The sequence below is a fragment of the Bombus affinis genome, chromosome 6, assembly GCF_024516045.1.
Source record: "Bombus affinis isolate iyBomAffi1 chromosome 6, iyBomAffi1.2, whole genome shotgun sequence".
NCBI classification, from domain to species: domain Eukaryota; kingdom Metazoa; phylum Arthropoda; class Insecta; order Hymenoptera; family Apidae; genus Bombus; species Bombus affinis.
Window position 1 is genome coordinate 9944490 of NC_066349.1, and position 26363 is coordinate 9970852.

Sequence of the window (26363 nt, forward strand, 5' to 3'; positions counted from 1 at the left end):
GGAAAACAGTGAAAGACATGGTCGCATCGGGATCGCACGGTAAAATATCGCTCATGTGTATTCAGTCTTCATAGTATCGAAAGCAACAATTTTAAGAAGGAGGAAGTGCAGCAAAAAGATCCGTTATCCAGAAGTTATTAAATCAAAGTTAAAATCAATCGTGTTCAAGATTTATATTTGCATCGTTGAATATTTCTAAGATTTGAAATAACAAGATGGGATAAGGTAAGGATAAACAAGTCAAGCAATCTTCAAAATAATTTATTAAAAATGTCGCATATTCGATATTCGAATCGGTAATCAATAATGGTATAATTAGTAACTATATGCATGTCGTGTGAGCATGTTTCCGGAGGTTCTGTTGAAATTTTTTACGTCTGACGGTGATCGATCCTCTTTCATTCTCATTAACCATTCCATAGAAGTGTCTTTCAGACCAAACGATGCGATCTTATTAGTGTTAATCAATCAATTATCACGTTTACGTTATGAATAGTAATAGCTGTCAAAGTTTCTCACTTTAAACGTCACAGTAATGTTTCACAATTTGGAGTAAAGTTCATTAATGCATTGAATTCATTTGTATGTCGAAAGTATCTCGTTAAGTGGGTAATGTAAGTACTCTTTCGTTTTACTTCACGTTCAATACATGTGATCGGCCTGATAGACGCATCTATAAACATTTTTAGGTAGTACATCTTCGTAAACATGTACGGTGCACGAGCGCATGTGCACATACGTTATTGTCGGGCCTGTTCTTGATTCCACGTTCACCGTAAATTGGATAATTTATTCTTACATCGTAATGCATTCTTCCGTTTGTGTTTATGATTATTTTCTTGCAGTAATAGTGTCAGAAATCGAGAGTTTCGCTGTCTCGAGGTATTGAGTGTATATTCCTTGTTGCATAATTTTGTATATTCGTGCCGTGGGCGATGTGTTAAAAAGAATTAGCGAGTCGTTTAACTTCTATGTTAAGCTTTCGAACAATTTGGGTGCAAACTGTCGGGCGAATAGAAAGAAAAGAATCATCGTGCATAGAAAAAAAGAACGTTGAATGTAAGTATACAAATAGATACATATTTATCGCGATGCGAACGAATCATTCCAAGGTAATTTTAAACTCAAATATCGATATACCGACAGTCGGTAACATCCTGTTTCATATCAGATACGCTCAACGTAGAATTATCGTACATTACAAAATCTGTTACCTATAACGTAGGAAAAAGTAAGACGAGGAAAGGAGGATATCGAATATCTTAAAAAAGAGAGTTACGCGAACGATTTACCAACTGCTATAAATGATCGTGTATGACTCTGCATGAAAATGACAGAGAAAGCGATACTTAATGCTTACTCGTTAATTTTCATCGCTCGAAGCGATGATTATTGCGGGGCGCCGAAGCGTTTCAAACAATAAGCGTTTTCGGCAGTCTTCGGGAAGAGTTCGGGAACTCATACAACTTCTGTGCTACTAGATAAACCAGGCCTGTTCACAGGATACACTATAGTGTCCAAATCATTTTCCGCGCTCTGTATCCATACAATTATCGTAGCATGTGAAAGTGCTCGATAACTCGATCGGTTAATTATATGTCGATTCTTCGACGAACAAAGTTAGAGCACAAAATGAGAAAACGATACCATTTCTAATTAAGGAACTAAGTTTCAGATACTAAGCAGAAACGTAGATGCGGAACTAGGATCTTGAATCTTGCTAGAGCTATAGCTTCCAATTCTTTTTTCTCTTATTTTGTACTGTAAATTTATCCTCTAAAGTATCGACGCTACACGATATGATTACTTTTACGCTATACTATTTTTCGAGAAGATCACGAGACTATGACGAAGAATAAACGATTTGGGAATCCTATACGTGGACAGGCCTGAGATAAACGCTGTACAAGTCAGTTCGCGGAGTTTTACAAACTTCCTATTTACGTTACGCTTTCTCACTTTCCGCTTTTTCTTTCTTCCTTTTTTACCATCGTTCGTTCATTTATATCACGCTCTCTTTTCTTTTTACGTACAACAGTTTATCGAGAAATCATTATTAAACTTAATCGTCTTGTGCAGTTTCTCGGTTCTTGCCATTATCGCTTCGGCAACACTTACGCTTACTTATGTACATAGAACCGTGCAAATTTTTGTCGATTCGATGCGCGCCTACCGGAAGTCGCTTATACTCGTTACATCGTCGATTCGTTTGTTCTCGTTCATTGTGTCTCAACGGAGACTGGTGTTAATCGAGGGAATAACAAGCGTTCTTTCCTTTCATTTCTAATTAATTATTCCCTGACGATACTTACAATGATATATTGCAGACGGAATCAAAGAAATACAAGCACACATCCCCGTGAATACAATCAAACGAATATAGCTTTCTCTGTCAATCACTCGTAACATTTGAATATTTTTCATGAACGTAATCGTCAATTTCATATCGCGGAGATTAAAGTTGAAATATAAGACAAGTATCGTCAAAGCGCGAGGATAACACTTGCTCTTAAACGTCGACCTTCCGTTTCTTAATACCAGCGCGCTCATGGATATGATTTTATATCGTAATTAATAACGTCTAATCCTCTACATAGTTACTCGTTTAACTTAGATCATGATCTAGAATTAGTTAAAACTCGTACGTGTATTTTACCTTTATTTACAATCGAGTCGTTCGTAGTCTATTTACACGCACACCCGTACGCGGCCATCGGCCTGTAATCGCCACCAATTCTCAAATTCAGAAAGATAAGTTTCAAAATTCAACGATTCGAACGATTTCAGAATTAAAGGGAAGAATATTCGGAGAAATTCTTCAACCCAGAACATTCCTTTTTGCAAACATAACGTAAGCGCTTGAAAATATGGAAATTTAAACGAAAAGTTTCGTTTCCTAACATATTTATCGTTGTTTCACTTTTCATTTTAACACGTTCGCCGCGTACGAAGCACGTTCGAGTCGGTCTATACCTTCGTTGTTATGTATCGTAACGATTCGAAGTGGCACGTGAACTGAAAATCCCGAAATTATGAAAAAGTATTTCATGTTAATTAAACGCGTACAATAAATAAAGATACGTACGACAATTTTTATTAGCGTACCTCACTGTGCGAAAGGAAAAATGGATCCAGAGAGCAGCGAACGTGTCAAGGCGAGAGTTGAACCGAATTTCGGGAAATTCGCGGAATACTCTTTGGTCGAATCTATAGCCAAGTGGTAAACGCAGAGCCAGCATGGTGTTCAGAGGATATGAGTTACTAGGACCGGGTTGGTTTAACGTCGATGCGATTTCGCGGCCGATGCCCTGTCGCCGTGCGGGTGTCTCTAAACACGCGGGCCGCGTTTTCATGCGCGACGTCAATAAAGGTTCGCCGATAAATTGCACCGTGCGGCTGGTTCGTTTGCGTATAGGTTTGATCCGGTCGTAGCAATAAACCTTTACTGTCCTCGTGCACGTGAACAACGCGGTCCCATTAGGGAAAACGTACTTTTTTTTCTCCGCGCGTAATCTCGTTCATCGCCTGTCCGTATTCGATTCTCGTCTGGGAAGCTCGTGGTGGTTTTTGAAATATTAGAAATTCCGGCCGATATACACTTTTGTGCGATTTTCCAGTTAACAGTTCATCGATATATACGACGAAGACGTTGTTTCCGTACGATAACGAGGAATCGTTGGACTCGCGTTATCCGTGGTTATTGGTCGAATAATTTAAAGAGAAGAGCGAAAAGAACGAATCGACGTGGAAAATTAATAGCCTGACATCGGATTTGGACAAAAGTCGAAAACGAGTTATCTGCTAGAAGGTGGCGGAACAAATGATTTAACGGCAATATTTGTACGAGTATACGTTTCGAAACGGTAAAGCCGAATGGCAAAGAACAAGTAGAAACGACGATCGATATCGAGAAGAAAAGAAAATATCGACAAGATTCTTAGAAAATTAGCTTCTATACTGCGTACCATCGAGCACGATGAACAAAGTTACGCGCCGGAAACGGTGATTGGCGACGAAGCCGAGGGGTACAGCGTTCGCAGAGGCTTCAGGCCTCTTACAGCGATCGTTTCGTCGCGATATTTTATCTCGTGAAAGTCACACTCGAGGGAAAAAGAGAACCGCACCGTTGATTCATCAGGCGGATTGTTTTTCTTCATTTTTAATCTCTTCGAACCTATTGTCCGCGAGCACGCGACTCTTTTATTTCCTTTTATCCGACCGATTCTCCGGAAGCTTAAGACCGGGGCGTAGGTGGCAACCAAAACGAGAACTCGGCCGTGAACGATCGTCTGGTAATAAATCAAACAAGCTTCGCCATTCCGTGCGGAATCCTCTTGCGTATGGTTCAGAGGACTTTTCGACCTTGTCCTTTTTTCCTTTTCTTCAGCTGCAGAATCTTCTCGGTTTCGTTATATGTATTTTGTATACCGACTTTGTTTTATCGCGAATCTCTCTTTTCTTGTTCCTTTTCTCGTTCGTTTTCTCGGACAGATTATTGCTATTTCGTTAAACGTTCGATACGAGCAACCGATTCGTCGTAAATGATTGAAATTTTAAAGATGATTATCTCTTCTTTGGCAGCCTTTTCGCGGGAAAGATTAGCGTCTGTTTTCTAAACGTGCGAAACGTTCCTTTTTTGTTTTCGTTCGATAATTTTTACTCTTCTAATGTGTGCGATCGGTGTCCGTTGTTCGCTGGTCGACCGAATCTCTCGAAAAATGCTTGAATCGCGTACAGATAAATGAAACGAAATGGCAGTGAACGGATATCACGTAACACTTTCGTCGTAAGAGCAACGATAGAACACGAAACTAAAGCGTCAGTCTTCGATTCTCTGGGGGTGTATCGCGGCGAACCGGAATCACGCGAGCAAACTGAACAATCGAGACTAAAGAAACCGTGGAAACTCTTCCTTCCCCATTTTGGCACGGCCAACTCCGGCGGTCGTACGAATTTATTGGTCCCCGCAACGCAAGAAACGCGAATGATACATCGATAAATCGAGGGTGGCACGGGCGAGAAAATAATCGCAGAATGACAAGAATGGTTCGTTGCACGAGTTCGTTCTCGAGCGAGATCGACGGTTGTTGGCGCGTACAAGCGCCGCTTCGTCGATTCGTATCGAGTGGAACGTGAGATAACGCGGCGAATGAACTATAATCAACTTCGGTATGAAATAAAGCATGCGTGCGTTTTCCTATATACTTTTTTCATCGTCCCAGTGGACAAGTCTTCTCGTAAGGACGAAATCCGGTGACAACTCGACGAGAAATTTCCTCCGTTCCCTCTTTTCTTTGCATCGTCGCGTCGACGTGGACGCGTCGGCCGACGTTGCCGCCCCGTACGCGGAGGAATTCTTCAAAATTACTATAAAATCTTTCGAACGACTTAGACCTAAAGAACTGTACGGCCGAAATATCGAACGAATCGCGCGATTTCGTCGAACTTTATTTTGATTTTGTTCGTTTGCCGAGAATTATTCGCGTGGAGGGGGTGTCGGATGAGCCGATGAACGCCGCCGATGTGGCTCGTCGGTGGCTCGTTCAAAGCATATAGAATTAATAAATCGAGTGAAAAAGATGCGATTCCACGCGGAATACGTTAACGATTGTCTTTTCATGAACGTATAACGGAGGGCCGGTTACCGAACGGTCGTCGATCGTGTCTTTCGTAGCGTAGACGTCCCGTCGATTTTCCTTCACCGAGCGATGTGGTTGACGTGCACGCTGAACACAGCGGGAAACGATGGCGGTGCTTTCAGTTAGCTGACCGGTCGTTAGTTTTTTTCTTGGATCGTTTTCGGTTTGCCTCTGGTTCCCTTCACTTTGCCTCGTATCTTTCGTCGGCTTTGTTCCTTCGTTTTTGCTTCTGCGCTTCGCGAGCTCTACGCTTATCGGCTAGTAGTAAAGCGGTTTCGAACGGGTCTCCGTTCGCAGCGATCCATTACGAAAGAACAGAAGAGCAGAAGAAAATTATCGCGTTGCTCGATTATTAAAATGAAATTCGACGGTACAACTTTCGAGCTCGAAACGATCGTTGAAATCTCTTCATCTATTATTATACAATTAGATTTATAGCAATTGAAATTGCGAATAAGTGGGCAGAATTTCCAAGGTCAAGTATACTTTCCATCAAAGTCGCGTCTTCCTTCAAGCGCAGCCGGTGATGTAATTCGAAATTTGAAATGCGAAAAGCGCGAAAGCTGCGAACGGACACGCGTGCACGAACGTGTCGTGTTACCCGATACAAATAGATAAATAATCAGTTATGTACAAGTATGAACATGGTGTACAAGTTATGGCGTCGGGTGTCGTCGCGGCGCCAATTCTACGAGGCGAAAAAGAATTCGACGCTTCCCTTCTGGCGCTTACATCGATTCTCGTCGCCGACGACCCCTTTGGCCAGGGTGTAACAATCATTATTAAACGGAGCACAGCTCCGTGAAAAACAGCATTATATATATCACATAATTTCAGGCTACCATACTTCTACGTCATTTTCTTCGTACTCGTTCTTCCCGAAGTCGTCTTATCGCTAGTGTGACAGTATCATTAAGTCGTCTAAACGGTAATCACTCGAAACATTTGGTCAGTATCTATAGTTCCCGGATAGGCTTACTATCCATACTGTTCCATCGTGATCAACGTCCATCATCCTAAGTCGAATCATTTTCGTAGACCTCTCTCGCGTAAACGCTTCTTTTTCCCGATAACAAAATTTCAAAGACGATAGTTTCTGGCCACTGTTCTACGAATTGCTCGAATAGAAGCGCTAAACTCGCGTATAGAATTCGAAAAACTCTTTTTCAAAGTAATTTGCGAGTGAAAGGACGAGGCGAGAGCGAGATTATTCAATTTTTCTGCTCTCATTGTCAACGTTTGACAACGAGATGACAACGTTTCGCTCTCTTCTCAAGGACAGAGTCTCTATCGATTCGATGAAAAAAGAAGAAGAAGAAAAGAAAAAAAGAATCAGAGACGAAGATTTCATGGTTACCATCGATTTACGCGAATCACGATGAAGGCAGCGGTAGTTGATCCGAACACGCGCGACTTCGACCGAGCGTTTTACAGAGGATCTCGCGCGCTTACCAAAAGGGAGCATGAGAGCGGAGGAGAGAGAGGAGCCATTGGCTCGTGCTTAAAACCGCGTCTTCCGTCCTCATCGAGACATCACCTCGACGGACGATCGAACGACCATAGTGCGAGTATTTCTTGTTGGTTCCCTGCTCGATGCCACGGACCGACATCTTCTTCTTCTCTTCGTTGGGTCGGCGTTTAATCGAGCGCGAAGTCCAACAGAATTTCAGGCTCCTCTACCATGCCAATACGTACGAATCAGGTATCGATCGATCGGCCATCGTTCGATCTACCGATGGGTCGATATCATCTGGTCGTCGGAGACAAAAAGTTAGCTACGCTACCAGCGAAACGATATCACTAGGATCTCATTACTTATTGTCCTCATTCAAGCAACTCGATTCTTCGAGTTTCGATGACTTTCTAACCGAGAAATCCTCGGAAATGCGTCGCCCTGTGCTCTCGGCGCAAATAATAACCAACTCGGAGGAATGGACCGGAGCTGTTCAAGTTCTCGATCAACGTATGCGATACTCTTCGAATCAATCGATGAAAAATAGCGAACGAAGACGATCGAAGACACGAAGACGAGAAGGAACCAAGACACGCGAGGTGCTCGGCAACTTATTCCGGTTAATCTGGATCACGAAGAAGACAAAGACGCCATTCTCCTGGTCTCATGATTTTGTTCTCGATAAAGAAAAATCCAAGAACGCTCTAAAATATCAGAAGTCAAAGCCAAAGGAAGCCTTAAAGTGTCAGAAAGTACAGAAACGGATATGGCAAATATCAACAGCTCCGGTCCATCCTCCTGAAACATCTACAAGCATCTATCCCGGAGTCCGCGCGTCTGTCGTCGAAGCTGCTTTTGAAATGCCCAGGAGCCGAGCCGATTCTCGCTCAACCAAAGACGCCAAAAGAAGCGCGCAAACACCGTGGACCTATCCGTGTACGAGAAAGAAAGCGCATGCCGGTGCAGGTCATCGAGCAGCGAACCGTCCTTTTGGAGCAGAGTCTAGGTCTCCTGTGAAGTATACCGGTAGCAGAGCAGTTCTGCGCGTTACGCGGAGGCGGGCGTCGTCGTGGCGCCGGAACGGGCGTCTCCTTCAAGAGGACGCGAAATGGGACGCGACGACGCCACGACGAGCGACGAATGGGACGACCGTGGGCGATCGTCACACGGTGGTCACCCGGTCGACCTCGACGTATCGCACAGAACTGTCGCTGTGTCAGCAAATCACTTCCTTCCCGTCGATGATCGCCGTCTCCGAGGAGATGCTCTTCAGCCGGTGCTGCGATATCGATCGGTTCGCCCGTTGCCTGCAGATCCGCCAGATCACGAAGCAGATCATGCCAATGATCGTGACGATCGCGAGGATGCCGATGGCCAGGTGCAGAGGCGGCAGCTGCAGGAGGACCGAGCAGTGTGTCAGAGCCTCGTCGTAGCCCGATGGACAATGGGAGATCCCGTCGCACCACAGCGACGCGTTTATGCACGCGTCCAGCTCGGGGCACCGCTGCTCGCAGTCGCGTGGCATCTGTAGCCCTGCGCTCGACGTCACCGATGGTCTGTGCCGAAAAATTGAGAATAGAGTTAGGAATCTCGGTGGATATCTTTCTGAAGACGCTTAAGCGTCGAATAGTTGCAAACATTTCTTACGTTGTGTATTACCGCGCAGAAGCGAGGAAGGATGATTAGGTAAATGAGCGGTCTACTTATTTTTGATGAACTCGGTACGGTTATAAAGATAAGCACGCGTATTAGCCGAAAGTGTTATGTACAGTGGCGGACAAAAGGAAGTTTATAAAATGAGAGGTAAAATAAGATATCAGAACTTTACCGAATGGATTTATATTTAATAAGTAATTAAATAATTAATTAAATATTTATATTTAAGACGTAGTACTACTTCCAATATTGTGTATGATACGTATATGGAAACGGGATATTGTAATCTTGTTAAGGAAAGCGGTAAAGATATCTTTATAATGTATACAATGTATACACTAAAATTCATAGTGTACACAAGTAAAATCTATAGTCTGACGGAGAGCAATAGAGAGCTGTGCTTCCTGCGTGTCGGCCAACTTCTCATCTTTCTACAGTACATCGTGTGCTATTCGAAAGTAAAGTCATCGTTTCATTAGGAAGTTACGTTCCAGACGCGTAAAATAAAGAAAAGACCCTTCGACTTTAATCAAGAAGATTCTCGATTAAATTCCGAGGATAGTACCTTAGCAGTTGTTAAGAAGATTAAAGACTTTCTGAATGAGTTTTTGGTTTTAAGCGAAGGGAAGATACTTTCCTTCGACGCTTTTGCAGTGAAATCTTTTTGAATTGTTCCAGTGGAAGTCGAGGGAACCAAAAAGACATTTGGCACTTTCCTAAGCGGATTCGGTGAAGTACAGTTACAGCGGAGAAGCAGTGGGAGAAATAGCGAAATTTTGGGAACAACGTGCTAAAAGGAGGAAAGATCGTCAAGATTGGTTGTTAAGAGAGCTAACGATTTATTAGCACTTTCCAGAATGGGATTTTAGTATCAGAAGCAGAGGGCGAAGAGAAGATGTTTGGCATTTTTCCCAGTGAAATTTTGGGAACGTTGTTTTGAGGAAACCAGAGATTCCGTGCCACTTGACCAAACGAGTTTCTAAGAGTTTTAAAAGAAAGACGAACGAAGAATTGTTCGAGGTTTTTCCGAGTGTGTAGAATGTGAAATGGTGGCTACTTCTTCTCTGTCGGGTTTTCGAACAAGATCTTAGAACTAGCGTTTTGTCAGCTGAAACGGGGGATCAGTGACAACTTTCTGAATGAGATACTGTCGGTGCTTTTTGTAGATACTCCGGCGAATTGAGGGCGAGGCTCTTGGCGAGGTTCAAAGGTAACGTGAAAGGACAGATTACTGCTTAGGTTCCTCGTTCAGGATCGTTCAAGCGAAAGAACGAAGATAACCAAGAGGTTTCTATCGCTAAATACGCGCAGCGAGTAACTGTGTAAATTTTGTTTAATCAAGAATCCACATGATTAACCCATTCGAGGTTGACGTCTAATTAAAATATGAATTTCTTCGTACGACACAAACGGCGTATTATCAGTTAGATTCAATTGGATATGTACTGCACGACGCTCTTAGTTTGATCCCATCGTTGGGTAGATATCGTAAGACAGATAGGTACAAGAAGCAATATGGTTTCAAATGGGTTATTGGTAAATTTAGAACGTTGACTGCCACGATGGTCATCGGTGATACTAGATTATGGGGTATACTAGATTTTTTAGAACGATTAAAATAAGATAAATTTCATAGACCGGCAAACTTTCAACGATGTGAATAACTTGGATAAAATGGTCGGAGAAGAGCGTCGAAACACGATATGATATTTTGGAAAAATCAAGTTGTATGATATCCTGCCGCCCGTATGGGATTGAGAACTGTGCGCCCCGCTGCTTAGGCTGACCTCCTTTCGTTCGTGTAAAGAGGTTTGCTCGCGTACAGGGATATTCTGGCCGATTTTTAATTGTCAATAACTAAAAAACAGGATCGAAAACACAATTTTTTTATTCTTGATTTTTGTCTTATTTCGGCGTCAAGAATCACCCCTTAAATTGTGGAAAATTTTTACCCGAACACCCTATATATAAAATTCGTATGGCAGTCAACGAGTTAGAGGATCTGTAAAGAAAATAAGAAAGATATTTCGAATTACCAACCTTCTAGTGAGCTCGAGCCAGGTGACCGTGTATGTTTCCGGTTCCTTGACGATAAATTCGACGGCTATAGTTCTGACGGGGTCTTGGCCCGGTGCTAGGATCATCGCGTTGCTGCTGACGGCCCAGCCGTCACTGAAAACCTCGACCACGTGGTGACTCGACTCCGCAGGTGGTTTCGGGCACACCGACACGTGGATAGCGCCACCGGTGTGCACAACGATTCGGTTCTTCGTCGCGCATTTGCTCGTGTTCGACATTATCGTGCCGTGCATTTTCACGTAGAGATATTGGTTCGGTCCTGGGTCGATCAGCCATGGATGCTTCTCGCAGTTTTTCTGAAAATAATCCACCCAGAATCTTTCGATTTCAAGTATGGTATGTCCGAGTTATTTCGGTGAATATTTATTTCGTAAAACGGAAGTTCCTCTCCCTTCCTAGAAGGGTGAACAATTTTGAGAAAGTTCGAGTTTCACGATTCGAGCGATTGGAACCTTCGTCGTCATAATCGTAGCCAGCCATTCAATTTGTCCTCTGTTACAGTAAATCAATTTTATGTCACGGAGCTCTTAGAAGGTAATCCTCAATTTGAGACCATATGAAAGCAAATCTAAGCGATCTACCACAGGCTTCCGATATACTTCGTGTCTAAAACTCTCCTTGAACCTCTCGTAACACGTTCAATATGAGATGTACGATTTCTATATTTCGCGACAAAAAGAAAAAAGGATTTGTTCCTTTGATTTTCTTAAAGAATGACTAGAACACGAGAAGTAATTAAAGTCGATACGTATAAACTTCGTATTGAACGCGTCGTATTGAATGCAAGCTTTTTCGTCTGTTCCAAATTTCGCTAAAGCCATAAAAGTCTCACCTCATCCTCGTCTATAACCGGCACCTTATACTTGATCTCTCCGGATGGTCCCCTCACTCTTCGCTTCTGCATGCAAGGGCTGGTCTTGATAAAGTCCCAGGTTCCCTCGAAGAACAAATTATTGTAGTCATCCAACGCGTCCATAGACCTGACGGTGAAGTGTACCTCGACTATATTCGAGGTGGACTTGACGTTCATCGGTAGGGATCGATTGGAGCAGAGGCAATCCCGTTGTACAGACGGAGCGTTCGGCCATGGAAGATCGAGCACCTGTGGATATCGAGCATGATTCGGTCTCCGGGGTCGCTTACGAATTAATCAGTCGACAGATTATTATAATTGCCACGGTGACGAACAAACGCGATCGGAGAACATTAGCGTTTGTAATTGCGCTTTAAATTCACGGACGCGAGTCCGTGTCCCTCATAAATCCTGCGATCGATAACAAAATGGAACGAATGGCGGAGCGGGAAAATGGCCGGTGACGGTGGCACGGTTTCGCTACTCGATCGGAATTTCAGATTTATTTTGGTCACGCGAACGTTCGTTCGCCTCGGTTCGATTGTCGTACATCCCTCCGCGATCACACCGCCGTTTACACACCGAATTTCTGATAAAGTTTTAATGAAAACGCGGTCTCGTTAATTACAGCCTTTGCCTTCGCGCAATCGCCAACGGCGCAACTATCGACGGAGATTCTTTCGATCGTGGCTGGCAAACTTTAAATTAAAATCGTTGCTCGCTTGCCGCTGTGCTCCGGTCTTTCGACCGAATTAGTAGCGTCTTGGGAATTTATTATCCAATTAGTAAATTTTCCCATTATTATTTGCTTTTGATTCAATTTTACAGATTAATCGCGTTAGAGATATTCCCGGGACCTTATGGAATTTTGTAAATTTAACTTGGATGGGAATACGAATGTTCGATCTTCGAATATCGTTTACTCCGATTCCGTGAATAATGTTTAAACAAAACTGTATGACGGTATGATTGCTTGCGTTTATACGAACAACGGCAGGCTTACAGCTTTGTCGGAACCGTGCAGTTGTTCGTCGAGTTAACAACTGTATTCAGGAAAGATGAATGGCCCTTGTAGTGCTCTCGTGCCGCGCAAATATAAAATGGAGCAATGCCTGTTCGAAGTTCGTTCGAAGATTAATTGGAACATGCGACTCTGGCTCGTTATTACACACGGGAAAAAGGGTGTGAAACGAAGAATCTGAAGCGCTTCAGTGCGCTTTCAATGACCGCATAAAGAAAAAGGATATCGAACGAGCGAATAAACCACGACCTGTAAGTACAATACGTACGTCGAAAGATATCACGCGCGCTAAACGCTTCCCTTCAAAATTATGCAATTCGCATTGAAAACTCGTTGAATAAAAAAAGACAAGGAAAATTGAGAAACTGAATACAATCTCGCGATTCACGCGTCTTTGTCCAGAGATTCCCTCCAAGGTGCGAGCCAACGTATTCGCGTCCGACGTCCTCTTATCTCCAAAAACTATCTTACGCCAGAGGTAGCGGAAGTCTTGAAGGAACGGATAGAAATCTCGAATCACATTTTGGTTAAGGTTGAACTAACAGTGAAATACGGTTCTACGTAGAATATGGCACGATAACACAGATATTTCGGCGGAAGGCGATATAACGTTGAACGCAAGTAACACGTTAGGTGTTTGATTATGGAAGAGCGTAGCATCTTGACGCTTTTACGGCCAGGCGTTTTCTGCACGTGACTTTTACTGCGAAAGTTTTTTATTTTCTCTCGGTAATTCTGTTACGTCCTCCTCTAAATTAAGTTATTTTCTAAACGTTCTAACACTCCTCTGTATCTTCTCAATGACTTGCAAACGCCTGTTTTATTTTGCAATAATTTTTCTACGTACGTTAACACAGTCATTGGCAGCCAAAGTCACGCGTATACACACGTGACACTCGTCGTGAAAGTCTTCCCAGATTTTCATTGAAATTTTTGAAACGCCGAAACACGACTCACCTTTACGGAGAAGTTGTCCGATCCGACGCAGAGCAGCCGATTAAAGTCCGGGCTGGAGACGCTGCGGCACGTCCGGTTTCCGTTCAACAGCTTGTTGAACCGCAGCTTCACGATCTCATCGTGCTCGCCCTCGAATCTGTACACGCAGCTGGAAAATCCGTTGTAGCCTGCACTCGTGTCACTTAATCGAATTTACATGGCCGGTCGGCCACGCAAAGGAATCGCTTTCCCGATCGATACCACGTCGAGGAGATTACGAGGAGGAAAGTGACCGGTCAACGACGTTTCTCCTTCGTTAATTGACCAGCGGTCAAAGCAATCATCGGTTTCTATTCCTTTGCAAACTTCGCGGACTCATATCGAGCATTATCTCGACCAAGTTTTGCCTATTTTATTTTGTTTGTTAATGTCGTTAATGGTATTGCACGGTTTTGAAGTTCTAGTAGATAAATAGAAAGCGGTAACATAAGGAAGTATAGCGGCGTGCAAAAGTACCCGGCCAGATAGATTTTTCGCTTTATCGTTCTAAAAAAACAGTATTTTAAAAATGTTTCGGTAATATTATACGATTAACGTAACAGCGTGTGTGTTAGTTTAGTTAATTTTTTTTTAGTTAGCTTTTCCTTCTACTTGTCATACTCTGACATCCTCGATGTTATTTAAAATTCTTTCCGCCCTGTCACCTTTTGAAAAAATTATCTGGCTGTGAATTTTTCCACGCCACCGTATATCTGGCGAGTGTTCGGGACAATTTTTTCAATTTTTGCCAGCGATGGCCAGTAACGATCCAGATTGCAGGAGAAAATAAAACGATCGAGGGCAATTCCTCTGTATTCTATAAACGTAAAAGATATCGATAGAAAATTCGAAATTTTGCAACTTTCATGGAAATATCGCGTCGAGAGAAGTTCTAGAAAAATCTAATTCACCCTCGAAATATTACAACTCTCTCTCTCTCTTTCTAGAAAAAAAAAACAAATTGTACAAGTGTCTCGCGCAGTGCTTGCCAGATAGTTTTACAACATTCTACTGGCTGCTACATTTTGTCCCTCTCCCCAGACAACCAGTGTGGCGTAATCATAATTACGAACAAAATAAACGAGCAAGCTATACAGCCTGTGCACGCGTGAAGCGGCAATGGAATTCTATTTGAACAGCAAATAACGACGCGAGCGACGATCGATGGGAAAAACCGGGCTGCATTTATTCACGATAACGACCGGGCCACCCCTTATGAACGAAGACTTTCCAAAGTAGGTGTAGTCACGGTTGTGCGAAAAGAGAAAGGACCAGCCGCGAAGACGTAAAGTCCATTTTATGGCCCCATAAAACAGGACGTCCGGCTTTAATGGCCGGCCAAGGGAACTTTCGGCGGGATAGGATCGATGAACGGTAACGGAATTGGAGAGTTGTTCTCGCGAGGTCGAAAGCAAACGGCGAAATTCAGTGTTAGTAGGACTTTCGACGATGTTTGTGTTTCCTTTTGGGAGTTTTGTTGATTGAGGTGGAGTTTAGAGGAAGGGGAGGAGGTTCGAAGGGTAAATAGAGGGAAATCTGTAATAGGGGAGGTTGGCAAGGATCTTGTACGACTGTTTCGAGGGTTGCGAGAAATCTAGAAGAATGGAAGAGAGAGAGAGAAAGATCGTAGCGGAAGAACAGGTGTTGTCGATTTGCTCAAGTTTGCCAGGTGATTTGGAGAAATTTTAAAGAGGAGACGTCTTTATTTTACTTCGTCTGTATTACTTCGAGGAAGTTTGTTAAGCTTGTTAAGCTCGTGAAGTTGCAGCAGATAGGAAGAAGCTGTAAACGCTATTTGTAGCACATGGAAGTCTCAGTCGCGTACACTTTGATACCCGTTTTTTCCCTCGTTAAAAATTTTCCGACCTCGCGATTCCCGAAACGTTGGTTGGCTATATTTTCAGACGAGTCTAGATATATTGTAGGAGGAATGAAAAGATGCAGCAGCAGCCAGAAAATAATCGCGTTTGACGAGGAGCGATCTACTGTGGCGACACTGTCGAAGGTATTCTAAGAAAAGAAGACTCTTCCTTTTCCTCTTTTTCTCCCTCGATACCGAACAGGGTCGAGGAACTTCACGAGAGGCGACGAGACGCGGAGCGAAATTCTAAAAAAAAAAAAGAAAAAGAAAAGAAGGGAGAAGGGCAAAGAAAAGAAGAAAAAGACGCGCACACTTTCGTCGCTATGCACAAAGGGTCTATTTACGGCTGGCTATTGCTTCTGCAGGTGAAACAAAGAGGCGAGCTACTGACGTGCGTCTCATTCGAAATCGCGGAATCGTTTGCGCGTAAAAGGAGCGCCGTTCAAGCCGGATGCGGCCGACGGAAAGAGAAAGAGTTTGTCGTCGTTAGATCGTCCCGTCATTCTCTCCGGGCAGCCCTTTAAATGGACAGATCGTCGATTGAAACCTCGCGCGTTTTGCTTCTCTCCTTAACACTTTACCGACCGATTAATCGGTTTTTCGTCATCGACAATCTTTCTCATTATTTGAACAGTAATTTGTTATTTAGTACTAAGGTACCTTGCTCGGTTGTGTCAGTTGCGTTATTTTGTAAGCTCTCACGGTTTTATACCAATTTGAAAAACTTACCGTTCGCGATGAACGAAAGAAAAGAATGGTATTGGAGAGTCTAAACCGAAACAGAGCCGGCGCCAGGGAGAGTCTGCGCTTGAGATGCCGGTCGAACATGCGTATGCTGTTGAATCGCTAGCGGTCGGTAAAGTGTTAACTTTTACACATTCCCATGGGACGAACTTGACTTCGTTGCCCCTACCATCGTTAAGCACACGATTATCGTTACTACAACGCTTTACTGTACCCTTTTACGTTCCTCTATCTATTTGGGATTTATAGCTGCGCGAGACTCAAGATGCGGTAGAAAGCTACAGATATAAAGGTGACGAGTATTTTTAACGAATCGACAGTCGTTTGGATCTTCTAAATTCTTCAGAGTATTCCCGGAGTAAATTCTCTATTCGATACCCAATACTTTTTAGATAACATCGAGAGGCGGAAGCGATAGAATTATTTTCTCGTCAGGACAAAAGGCAGCCAAGATTTTATCTACTCGCGATCATTTCCTTATCCACGAATTTATTTTCCCAGTTTTCCTGCTGAGTTTTTTGTTTATAATTTAAAATTGTCCTCTTTCATATAGGAACAACGATGAGAAGATAAAGAGCAGGAATTGCCCCGAGCGACGTAAATCTTCGACGAGGCTATAGCTGGCGTTCAGTGGCCCCGATCTTCGTCTTTCACTATGGCCTTAAGGACATTACGGTATCGAGAAAGCGTTTGGAACAATAGTTAAGTGGCGCCAAGGTGGACTCACCTCATATTTTTCGTGCCGCCACGGCCATAAAGGAAAATGTCGCGTGGCGCCTGGAATCTACGATCGGGATAATGATCCCGATTGCGGCTGTAGAAGATCCTCGAACACGGCCCACTCCCGTAAGGATCGCCGTCCTGGTGTAGATCCACGAATTCGTAGAGCGCGCGAAAATTCACTGGCCTGTGGAATGGAGAAAAATTTCGTCATCGGTATGCGTGCGAAGCTTGTTAAAGGTACGTGGAACATCGAGTCTCGACAATTTCAAAATTTTCACTGATCTTTTTATATATACAAAGAGTAGATTGGGTTGAGTAATAAATTCAGTGGATTTTCAAAAATGTTATGAATATTATTCGAAGAATGTAAAAATACTTGTGTAAAATGTAAAAAAATGGGAGATTTCTAGAAAACTGAAATAAATCGCTTCACGATCAGATAGATTTTATCGCATTCGTTTAGCCAAATATGAACGAACTTACGACTGGACCTAATAAAATATACGTTTCCATGTAAAAGCATTGTGCAATTCGTTCCTTTCGAAAATTCCTTATTATACGATAACTATAATTACCGGAAAGGTGAATGCAACTCGTGCCAGGTACAAAGACCGCACTACGCGTCTCTAGTATATAGAGAACATCCTCATCATCGTGATCGTGATCGTAAAGGTATGGACGCGCTAAAAATATGGGATTATTCATCGAAACGCGTAACAGGTCATCAACGTTCGATACTATAGAGAGGAATTATCCCTCGCAGGTTGTCGACGTCTGTCGCTTATCGAAGCACGTCGCAAAAGGGGTTATTTACATTTTATTTTTCACTGCAAGCCCGACACGAAGATCGTGTATTCGAGCGTGATAGCCGCACGGAACGCGGATGCGTCGCACGGTCTAGTTAATCCTTTCCGCATGAAACGACCCTCCCTTTCCCCTAGCTTTATTAACCCGTTAAACGAGGCGATTTCTCGATCATCACCACCCCCTTGTGCGGCCAATTAAAAAATGACTCGTGCTCGCATACGCGAGTCCCGATGCTTTTCTTTTTATCCGGATCCGCTCGATTTAATTGAACTCCCTCGGTCGAGCTTGTATAATGGCATATCGGAAAGGCATTTCCAACGATGCGATCGCAAAGGGTGAAGGGACGAACAAGGCTCTTCGCAATGGGGATGAAAGTTACTCGGGCTAGGTTGCTCTTTTCCTTCTTTCTTCCCGAGAGAGTTTAGAAATTTGTTTGTCTTGTAGGATAATCGCAATTTTCAGTTTATCGAACACGACCGCCGGTCATAAATATCACGACACTCGTCGCATCTCTGTTAAAAAATCTAACAATCTTTGCTTTACCTGGTATTTTGTATTATAATTTCTTTTTTTATACTTAACGTTATTAAGAACGGTATTTAACGTTTATAAGAGTAGAATATGGAATACAAACTTTTCATTGAAGGATTAGTTTTCGAGAAAATCGAGTTTAGAGATTTATCAAGTGTGCTTGAACGTGGCTAATTATCCGGCTGTATATGAGTAGGCGATCAATAGGATGTTATTGTAGAAACGAAAGTAAATGATAAATATAAAATACAATTTTTCCGTTCGAGGCTTTATTTTGTTTAGTTAAGAATCGATCTGGTACTTAGGTGCATATGATAAATTGTTAAATTTATTTTTTCAGTAACCAAGCGTCTTGAGAAAAAATTGTATTCTGCATTTTCCACTTATTTTCACACGCAGAACGACCCCCTATCGATTGTTTAATTCTATCCAGTCCGGAATTAGCCATGTTCAAATATACTTGATCAATTCTTCTTATTTTTTCATATAGAATCACCTCGTGCTAGCTTGTACATGTTATTCGATCACATCCCGTATGTATATGTATGATGAATGAAATAACAGATTTATAATAGCAATAGCTGCCCGTCTGCGGCATTGTTTGAGTTAACGATCGCTAACTCTCTGTTTGAACACCCTTTAGGAGTTGCATTTCAAAAAACTTGCTTTGCTTCGATACGTGTTTGTTTATTTTTAATGAACAGTTCGTACGCTGATTTTCGCGTTTCTGATTTTAGCGAATAGCACGGCATGTTTATCCTTTGAGAAAAAAGTATAACCCTTCTGCATCCTCCACCAAGGGGTGAGTTTCGAAGAATGCTCCAACGAGTGTTTATTTTTAATAGAGAATTCGCATGCCGAATTTTACGTCCCCAGCTTTAGCAACTCGTAGGAAATGGATATCCCATAATAAAAAATTGTATCTCCATTTTACCCTTCTTGGGTCTGTATTTCCAAAAACCTCTTCGTATCCTATGGCATCTCCTAAGAGAAGTGTACTATCCAAATTTTACGTTTGTAGGTATAATAGCTTGTGCGGGGTGTGTTGATGAGTGTATCAGTCATTTTTACATTATATATGTATGTATATACAGAGTGGTTGGTAACTGGTGGTACAAGCGGAAAGGGGGTGATTCTACGCGAAAAAAGAAGTCGAAAATATAGAATAAAAATTTTTCATTTGAGGCTTTGCTTTCGAGAAAATCGACTTTGAATTTTCGGTCGGTACGCGTGCACTTTATCATGTCTCGTTATAATGGATTTCACTGTTGATCATTGTCTCGATGGATATTATCGCAGTTTAAGTTTGTTTTTGCCGTAACGGAAAATTAGGAATACATAATGAAATAATATGAATAATAATATTAATATTACTATTATAACGAGACGTGATAAAGTGCACGCGTACCGAGGGAAAATTCAAAGTCGATTTTCTCGAAAACAAAGCCTCAAACGAAAAATTTTTATTCTATATTTTCGACTTCTTTTTTCACGTAGAATCACCCCCTTTCCGCTTGTACCACCAGTTACCAACCATCCTGTATATATAAAATAAAAACAACAAAGAGCATGCAGTTTGTAGTAAATATCAGCTGGTATTTTAATACTTGTAGCCGACACTGTATACACGTGACGAGCTCTGGTAAAATGAGTTTCCGAAAATGACTTCCCGAGGTAAACGCGTTTAAAGTTACGCACTCCGTGGTAAGTTCGTCTGCTTTGTTTTCAGCTATTTTAGGCCTTTAAGAAGCAAAAGGTAGAGGAAGGTGGCCCTTCTACCTCTTAAAAGAAGATAGTCGATTTCTTCACTTTTTAAAAGTGTTCTATAATTTTTCTTAACGTAATAAATACTTGTCTACTATTGTTATCAGTACACGACGTTAATTGTTAACTTGTGAAGTCAATAATTATTCTAGAAAATTGGCTTGGTGCTTTTCCTCGGGAAATAACACGGGAAAGTCGAAACGATCTTAATCGACTTTTCAACGCTTTAAACCCTTTCCTTACCAGACCCACGTCACATATTTCTTCGTTCATGTGCCATTTCGATTTCTTTGGTGAAATTCTTCTACTTCGGTTGCCGGTGGTTCTACAGTTATTAACTCTAATCGCGTTGTTATAAATCAAATTCGATATATCGACACGAAGGGAAACGAAATAATTAGAACACGTAATTGCGAAAGAAACACTGCGGCAGCTGTTTGTTCCAGGATTGACTTTCAATTCACAGAGAAATTTCTAAAGACCCGGGCTCCATGGAATGTGAGCGTTTCAGTGACTTGCAACGGAGCGGTCGACGCGCAGGAAAAATCGCTTCTTATAAATAACTGATATTGGGAGAACCGTGGCGGAGAAACGGAAGAAAAGAGGTTGACGACGGGAGGTCGGTAGCGAAAACGTGCAAGTGCGGCAGATATTGCGCTGCGTCGCCATAAAACCTCCGCATTCCTCGCGTGTAACGTTCTGTATCGATTCCACGAGCTCCATGTCACGAGCAAATTTCGTCTGAATTTATATTCAAAGCTTTCCACCCCTTGAGCGCGCAGAAAGGGAGGGAAAAAAAACGAGGAAAAGGAAAGAGTGGCACGACATCTCGAAATACCGGAACTTCGACCTCTGATTTCTCGAGGAAGCCGGTTCTACGCGAAATATACATCTCCGTTCAAAATCTTCGTTTCAAGTTCCGATCTTAATTTGCCTCGAGAAGTTTCGTTCCCTTTGACTTAAACGTCAGTCGATCGAAAGAAACGATTACCCGACGTTTCATCGAGCAAAGGATTAAAGGCTCTCTTCTTTCTCGTCATGGATTATCAGTCTGCGATAATCTTTGCTTCCCATTATCGAAGATTAAAGATATCGAATAAAACGCGCGAAAAATTCAGCACGCAAGAAAATATCCAATAGCTTCGATTTGTAGATATTAATCTTCTACGATGCTATGTGACTCTAATCTGGCCGTGATCCCTGTGTTATTTTCTTTCATCCCTACGTTATCGTATCGCTGCAAATAATTCGTACGTAATAGTTATTTATCAAACCGTGGATATTAATGCAATTTAAATACAAACTGTTTTTCTACCTATGTTTACGCGTTATGCTGTACCGTGTAAACTTTCGCGCTTTGAAATATGTCATAGATGTACAAACAGTTGCTCTCGTGTATCGCAACCAAAAGGAAGTTCATAGTCGTGGAAGATTAAACAAGATATCTAAAGGATTCTTTCTGTAATCACCGATCGTTGCTGATAATTTTCGAGAAGCTCGGGAAAAGTCGGGGCCAATAAAAGCTCGTTTCCCGCGGATATTCCTGGCGAAATCTCATTACATTGCCGCTCGAGAGAAAACATAATACGCGGCCGTGTCGATCGATAACGCTCACGTGAAACAACGTCGAACAAAACGGCACGCGGCCTGTGTAATTGAAACGGAAACCGCTTTTCTCCCCCCGTCCCTCTCCACTTCTCTTCGTTCATCCCCATTTCGCTTTCCCTCTTTCCCCCCGTATCGTGCAATCGAGTTACACTCGCCTGAGAGCCGTCGACTCGACCATCCGCATCTCGATGGTCAAACTGCTTCCGCTGGATACGAAGCTCTCGCCAAGGGAACAGGGCCGACTGGTGTTCTGTAGGATGGCGTGGTCGCAGGTTCGCGGCACCTTGTCCTTGCAATAACGCGCCAACAGGGTGGTGTTTCCAGCGGGGCGGGCTGCCTGAGGGTGCGATGGCTCGGCGGATCTGTCTCCGTGACGTTGGTGTTCTTTCTCGCTGTTCGAGATGGATTATGTTTGAGAGATCGAAGCAGATTAAAGTAGCCCGGGGCGTGGATAAAGCGGGTGGTGTCTGTGCGATGAAATTTGGAAGAGAGAACGGCGACGATAGAATCTTCGCGAACAAAGCGTCGCGTGAGCTTTACAAGAGACTCGTCTAATTGGAAATTCTTTTTATTGGTGCGGACCATGCTGCGTTCTTTTGGTCATTTCCGACGTAATTGTATTTCTTTGAAAAATATCTCTGGTTTGAACGAAATACGAGAAAGCTATCGTCGATGCGTACGATTTCTCGTTTCAATATTGCCTTAAGTTGATCTTGTTAAACGATTATGAATCGTAGTGAAAGGAAAGTCAGATGATGTTCGAGGTGCGTATAAAAATTGGAGAATCGTTGCAGCGTCAATTTTCTCGTTAATCTCGTCATTTTTCCACTTTGATATATCGTAACGAAATGAAGATCGTTATCTAAGACGAGATTAAGATAAGAAACGCGGGACACCGGTCTACGGTTCATGGGCGAATCTACTTTCCACTAATTTCCGAGCTTCAAACACCAAGGGTCTACCTATAAATCATCCGAATCGCTGCATAGAAATTTCTGAACCGAGGGACAAGTTACCCGAAACCTCTTTACATAACCCAAACCCCCTTCCAAATTCTCGGACAAGAAAAACCAAACTACATCCAGGCAAGAAGATCTGTTAACAGCATGGTGTAACAAGAAGGCAAACTCAACTAAACAGAAGCAAACACGAGGATCCCGCGGTTTAGCCGTTGGTCGTGCAGTATATAAAAGCAGCGCAGACTCTGCTACAGTAGAGTTCACGAATTTTGGTCAGACAGGAAAAACTCGACGATCTTTTTCTCGCGTGCGGTTCGCGTGGAAGAAATAGAACGTGGTTATAGACTCGACAAACGTTCGAGCATTTTAACGAGGGAATTTCGACAGGTCCGAGGAAACGACAGCTGTGAGAAATATATTTTGACGTTTCAAGAAGAACTGAGACCACGTAAGCGGTTCCCCGAGTCGTTACGTTGATTGATATTTGAAGCTTTCATCTACAAGTTGATCATGTCGCGAAAGCTATTAATATCTCAACTTTGGTTCAATTATTTTTGGAAAACGTAAAATGCTGCCTGTAAGTCGTGTGTCACTGCATCAATCGATGTTCCGCAAGGAGAACCGACGGATTAAAGGTCTCTGTTTTGTGTTTGTCAGAGTTCGATTCCTGTTTTCACGAGTCCTCAGGGAAATGGCGTCTCCACGGATCCGATGCCATCGATGATATCAATGACGAAAGTTGTGCAGATATCAATTGGCAATAACAGTGATGTTCTTGATTTAGGACTCGACCTAAAGATCATTTTGGTCTGAATCGTACATGGCTGCATCCCTGAATGTCACTGCATAGACGGATTCGTGGCTGCCTTGTATCTCAATTTAACATCTCGCTATATTTCTTCCAGCGAACGTTTCGCATGAAGTTCTATGGTTACAGTGGATGTGTGTTCCAATAAACTGTCGTTCCGACGAACGTAACATCCAACCACCGAAGTACATATACGTAGTCATAAGTAGGTCGCGGATTTTTACGCGTTTGCAGGAAATTGAAAGTTGCAAAAATGCACAAAATGTGCACGATGTTCAAACATATACGAAATATTCGAAATAGTGGGTGTCCCAGTATCGATGGTACAATCGCGAAGCGGGTGATTGTAAATAAGAAAATAAGTCGGATATATGGAATACATTTTTTTCACTTGAGAAAATCGACTTTGAATATCCTGCGAGTGCGTATGCGCTTGACTATGTCGTGGTTAAACGCATCTCGTTAAAACCATTATTTACTTTATCCATTTATGTAGAAGCGTACATATTAAATCAAAAGTTTATTCCAAAGGTAACACAAATCTTCCACAGTTAACAGCGAGGACCATTCTCGCGTTCGAGGAAAAAGGAAAAATACGGTGAAAAGCGTGCACGGAAATCTAACTCGGAAAATACACCTGTGTATGCGGTAGTGGTGACCAGCATTTTCAACAATACTTGCATTAATGAAGTAAATTTTAAGAATCACGTGCTTTATTATAACTCATAAACCTATGGCATATGTTTTGTGTTCCACGATATAATCGAGTGCGTGCATACTCGGAGGAAACTCAAAGTCGACTTTCTCAAAAACAAAGCCTCGAGTGAAAAAAAATTATTTCATACATTCGACTTATTTTCTCATGTACAATCACCTCGTCGACGGTTGTACCATCAATTCTGGGACACCCTGTATTATACTTATTAAAATATTCAGTGGATGAAATAAATTTCTACTTAGGTTTCATCTGTTTAAAATTAGATCTATAAAAGATCAGGAATTTGCACGAAAGCACGTAGTTTAGTCATAAGATTGTTCTGACGTATCCATGGGAACACGTATCCACCATAATCGTAGTCTCGAACATTCGAGTCACTGAACTCCTCGTCAGGAACTCGAACGAAATACGAGGACGAGGATCGGTTTTCCGGAAAAACCAGCGTAACAAGCGGAAGCTCGTCGGCTCTAACGAGGCATTCGCGATTAATCAAAGGGGATTAAACCGACCAGGCAAGATCGTAGCACTCGGAGAGTGGCATCATCTCGCCGTCCCACACCATAAGGGTGGTGGAGCAGTCCTCGTCGCTGCTCGACAAGCTGGTGCCTACGTGGAACTTGAGGATGGACAGCCAGACGCGGAACTGTGGCTGCGGTGGTCGCGGTGCCGGTCTCCTCCACACGGTTCCCGGCCTCTGCTCCGGAAACTTGGGCAAAGGACGCGGTGGCGTTGGACTTGGAAGCGCCGGTCCAGCGCCGCGAAGATGATACAGGCACGTGCTGTTCCGTGGCAAGGAATGCCGTGGAGATGCGAGCACACCACCTCCGCTGCCCTGCAGCCAAAACTCGCAATGCTTGTTCTTCGCGTACGTCGGCGAGTCGGCGTCCACGAACTTCACCTGCAAGCACAATTCGTTGGGAAACAACGAGATAGGAACCAGGGGAAAAACGGAAGAATTATTTTGGTCTTGTAGACGTTCCAAGGTTTATACTTTAACTTCTCGAATTATTACGAATAAGAGAGGGAATTAACGTTGGAAGCTCAAGGATAACCTACGTTGTACCAGGCACATCAGAACTTCGACGGTTTATCGTTTGAGCATAGCGCTCGAGATTGTTCTACTTCAGCAACGATAGTTGTTGCTGTTCCAACAGGAATTCAAGTTTTTAGACGATTAGCTACTACGCAGGAAACAGAGGAATTTATTAATCCTTATCAATGTTTATAGAAAAGAAAGTAAACAGATGAAAAAGGATGGTAGAGGAAAGGGTACAATACGAGTTTTAAAATTCGTTACTCAATTCTAAAGGAATTCTTCAACATTAACGTCTCTTAACTCGTTAAAAAGAAGGAAGAAATGAGAGGAAAAAAGGGAGGGAAGAAGAATCCCCGTGCTAAAATTCATTATCTCGTTGGCTCGTCGTTCCCGAAGAAAATTGTGGTAACGGTGGCTGCTCCGACCAACCATTTAAATGCGATCCGTGAACCAAGGGGGCGGTAGTTCGCCACCGTCAGGTGTAAAGCACGCTGTTCCGGCCCCATGAATGTTTGAACAGAATTACCACGTACTTGCACTTCTAATTGAAAGCCGTGGAGCGAATGCGGCGGCGTCGGATGCAGGAACGTGCCGTAAGGAGACGTGGTGAACTCGACCAGGATCTCGGTTCCGCTGCTAGTGGCTTCCGGCACCGGCTCACCACCTCCGCAGAACTTGAGGATCACCGGGTCCCGGGTCGTGTAGCCATCATACACGGTCACGTAGTCCTGTGGGCCAAAACGACGTTCCTTTTCTTACAATTAATACCATTCGCTGGGAAAAATGGTACGACGAAGAAAGGAACTGGAACTTTTTAGTTAGAATCGATGGAATATTTTTCGAACAGCCACGGTTAATCGAAAAGTCTTTGGCATATTTTGTATCGCACAGATGAAGTTTGCAGAACGATGCGGAAACAACATAGTTCTACAGAGAAATGCAAACATAAATATAAAGTAAAATACTAAACTACAAATATCAAATATGCGTATAAAAATATAAATAATCTTGTAACACTGGCTGGCTCTTATAGCGCTGCAAAAAGTATTTACACACCACTGTACTTATCATAGCATTTACGTATCAATAACATAAATTTGGTATCGTTTATCAATATTTTCACGCGAC

General features: G+C 42.8%; 1 protein-coding gene and 1 long non-coding RNA gene across 7 annotated transcripts in view; one reads left to right on the forward strand and one right to left on the reverse strand.

The window, feature by feature from the left end:
• Positions 1-245: 245 nt before the first annotated feature.
• Positions 246-26363, reverse strand: part of LOC126918036 (uncharacterized) — a 178052-nt gene continuing 151934 nt past the window's right edge. For all 6 annotated transcript variants that reach the window (XM_050725600.1, XM_050725603.1, XM_050725606.1 and 3 more), the window contains 8 exons: positions 25769-25963; positions 24709-25097; positions 21870-22106; positions 17009-17188; positions 13659-13806; positions 11660-11929; positions 10789-11123; positions 246-8648 (listed from right to left, as the gene is read on the reverse strand). In XM_050725600.1, the coding sequence (XP_050581557.1) occupies positions 8309-8648; positions 10789-11123; positions 11660-11929; positions 13659-13806; positions 17009-17188; positions 21870-22106; positions 24709-25097; positions 25769-25963 (2094 nt within the window). In that variant the 3' untranslated portion in view covers positions 246-8308. The remainder of the gene's footprint in view (positions 8649-10788; positions 11124-11659; positions 11930-13658; positions 13807-17008; positions 17189-21869; positions 22107-24708; positions 25098-25768; positions 25964-26363) is intronic.
• The window catches only part of LOC126918072 (uncharacterized), a 195045-nt gene continuing 183733 nt past the window's right edge, over positions 15052-26363 (forward strand). Inside the window, exon 1 of the long non-coding RNA XR_007711202.1 lies at positions 15052-16193. This is a non-coding gene — a long non-coding RNA (uncharacterized LOC126918072). The remainder of the gene's footprint in view (positions 16194-26363) is intronic.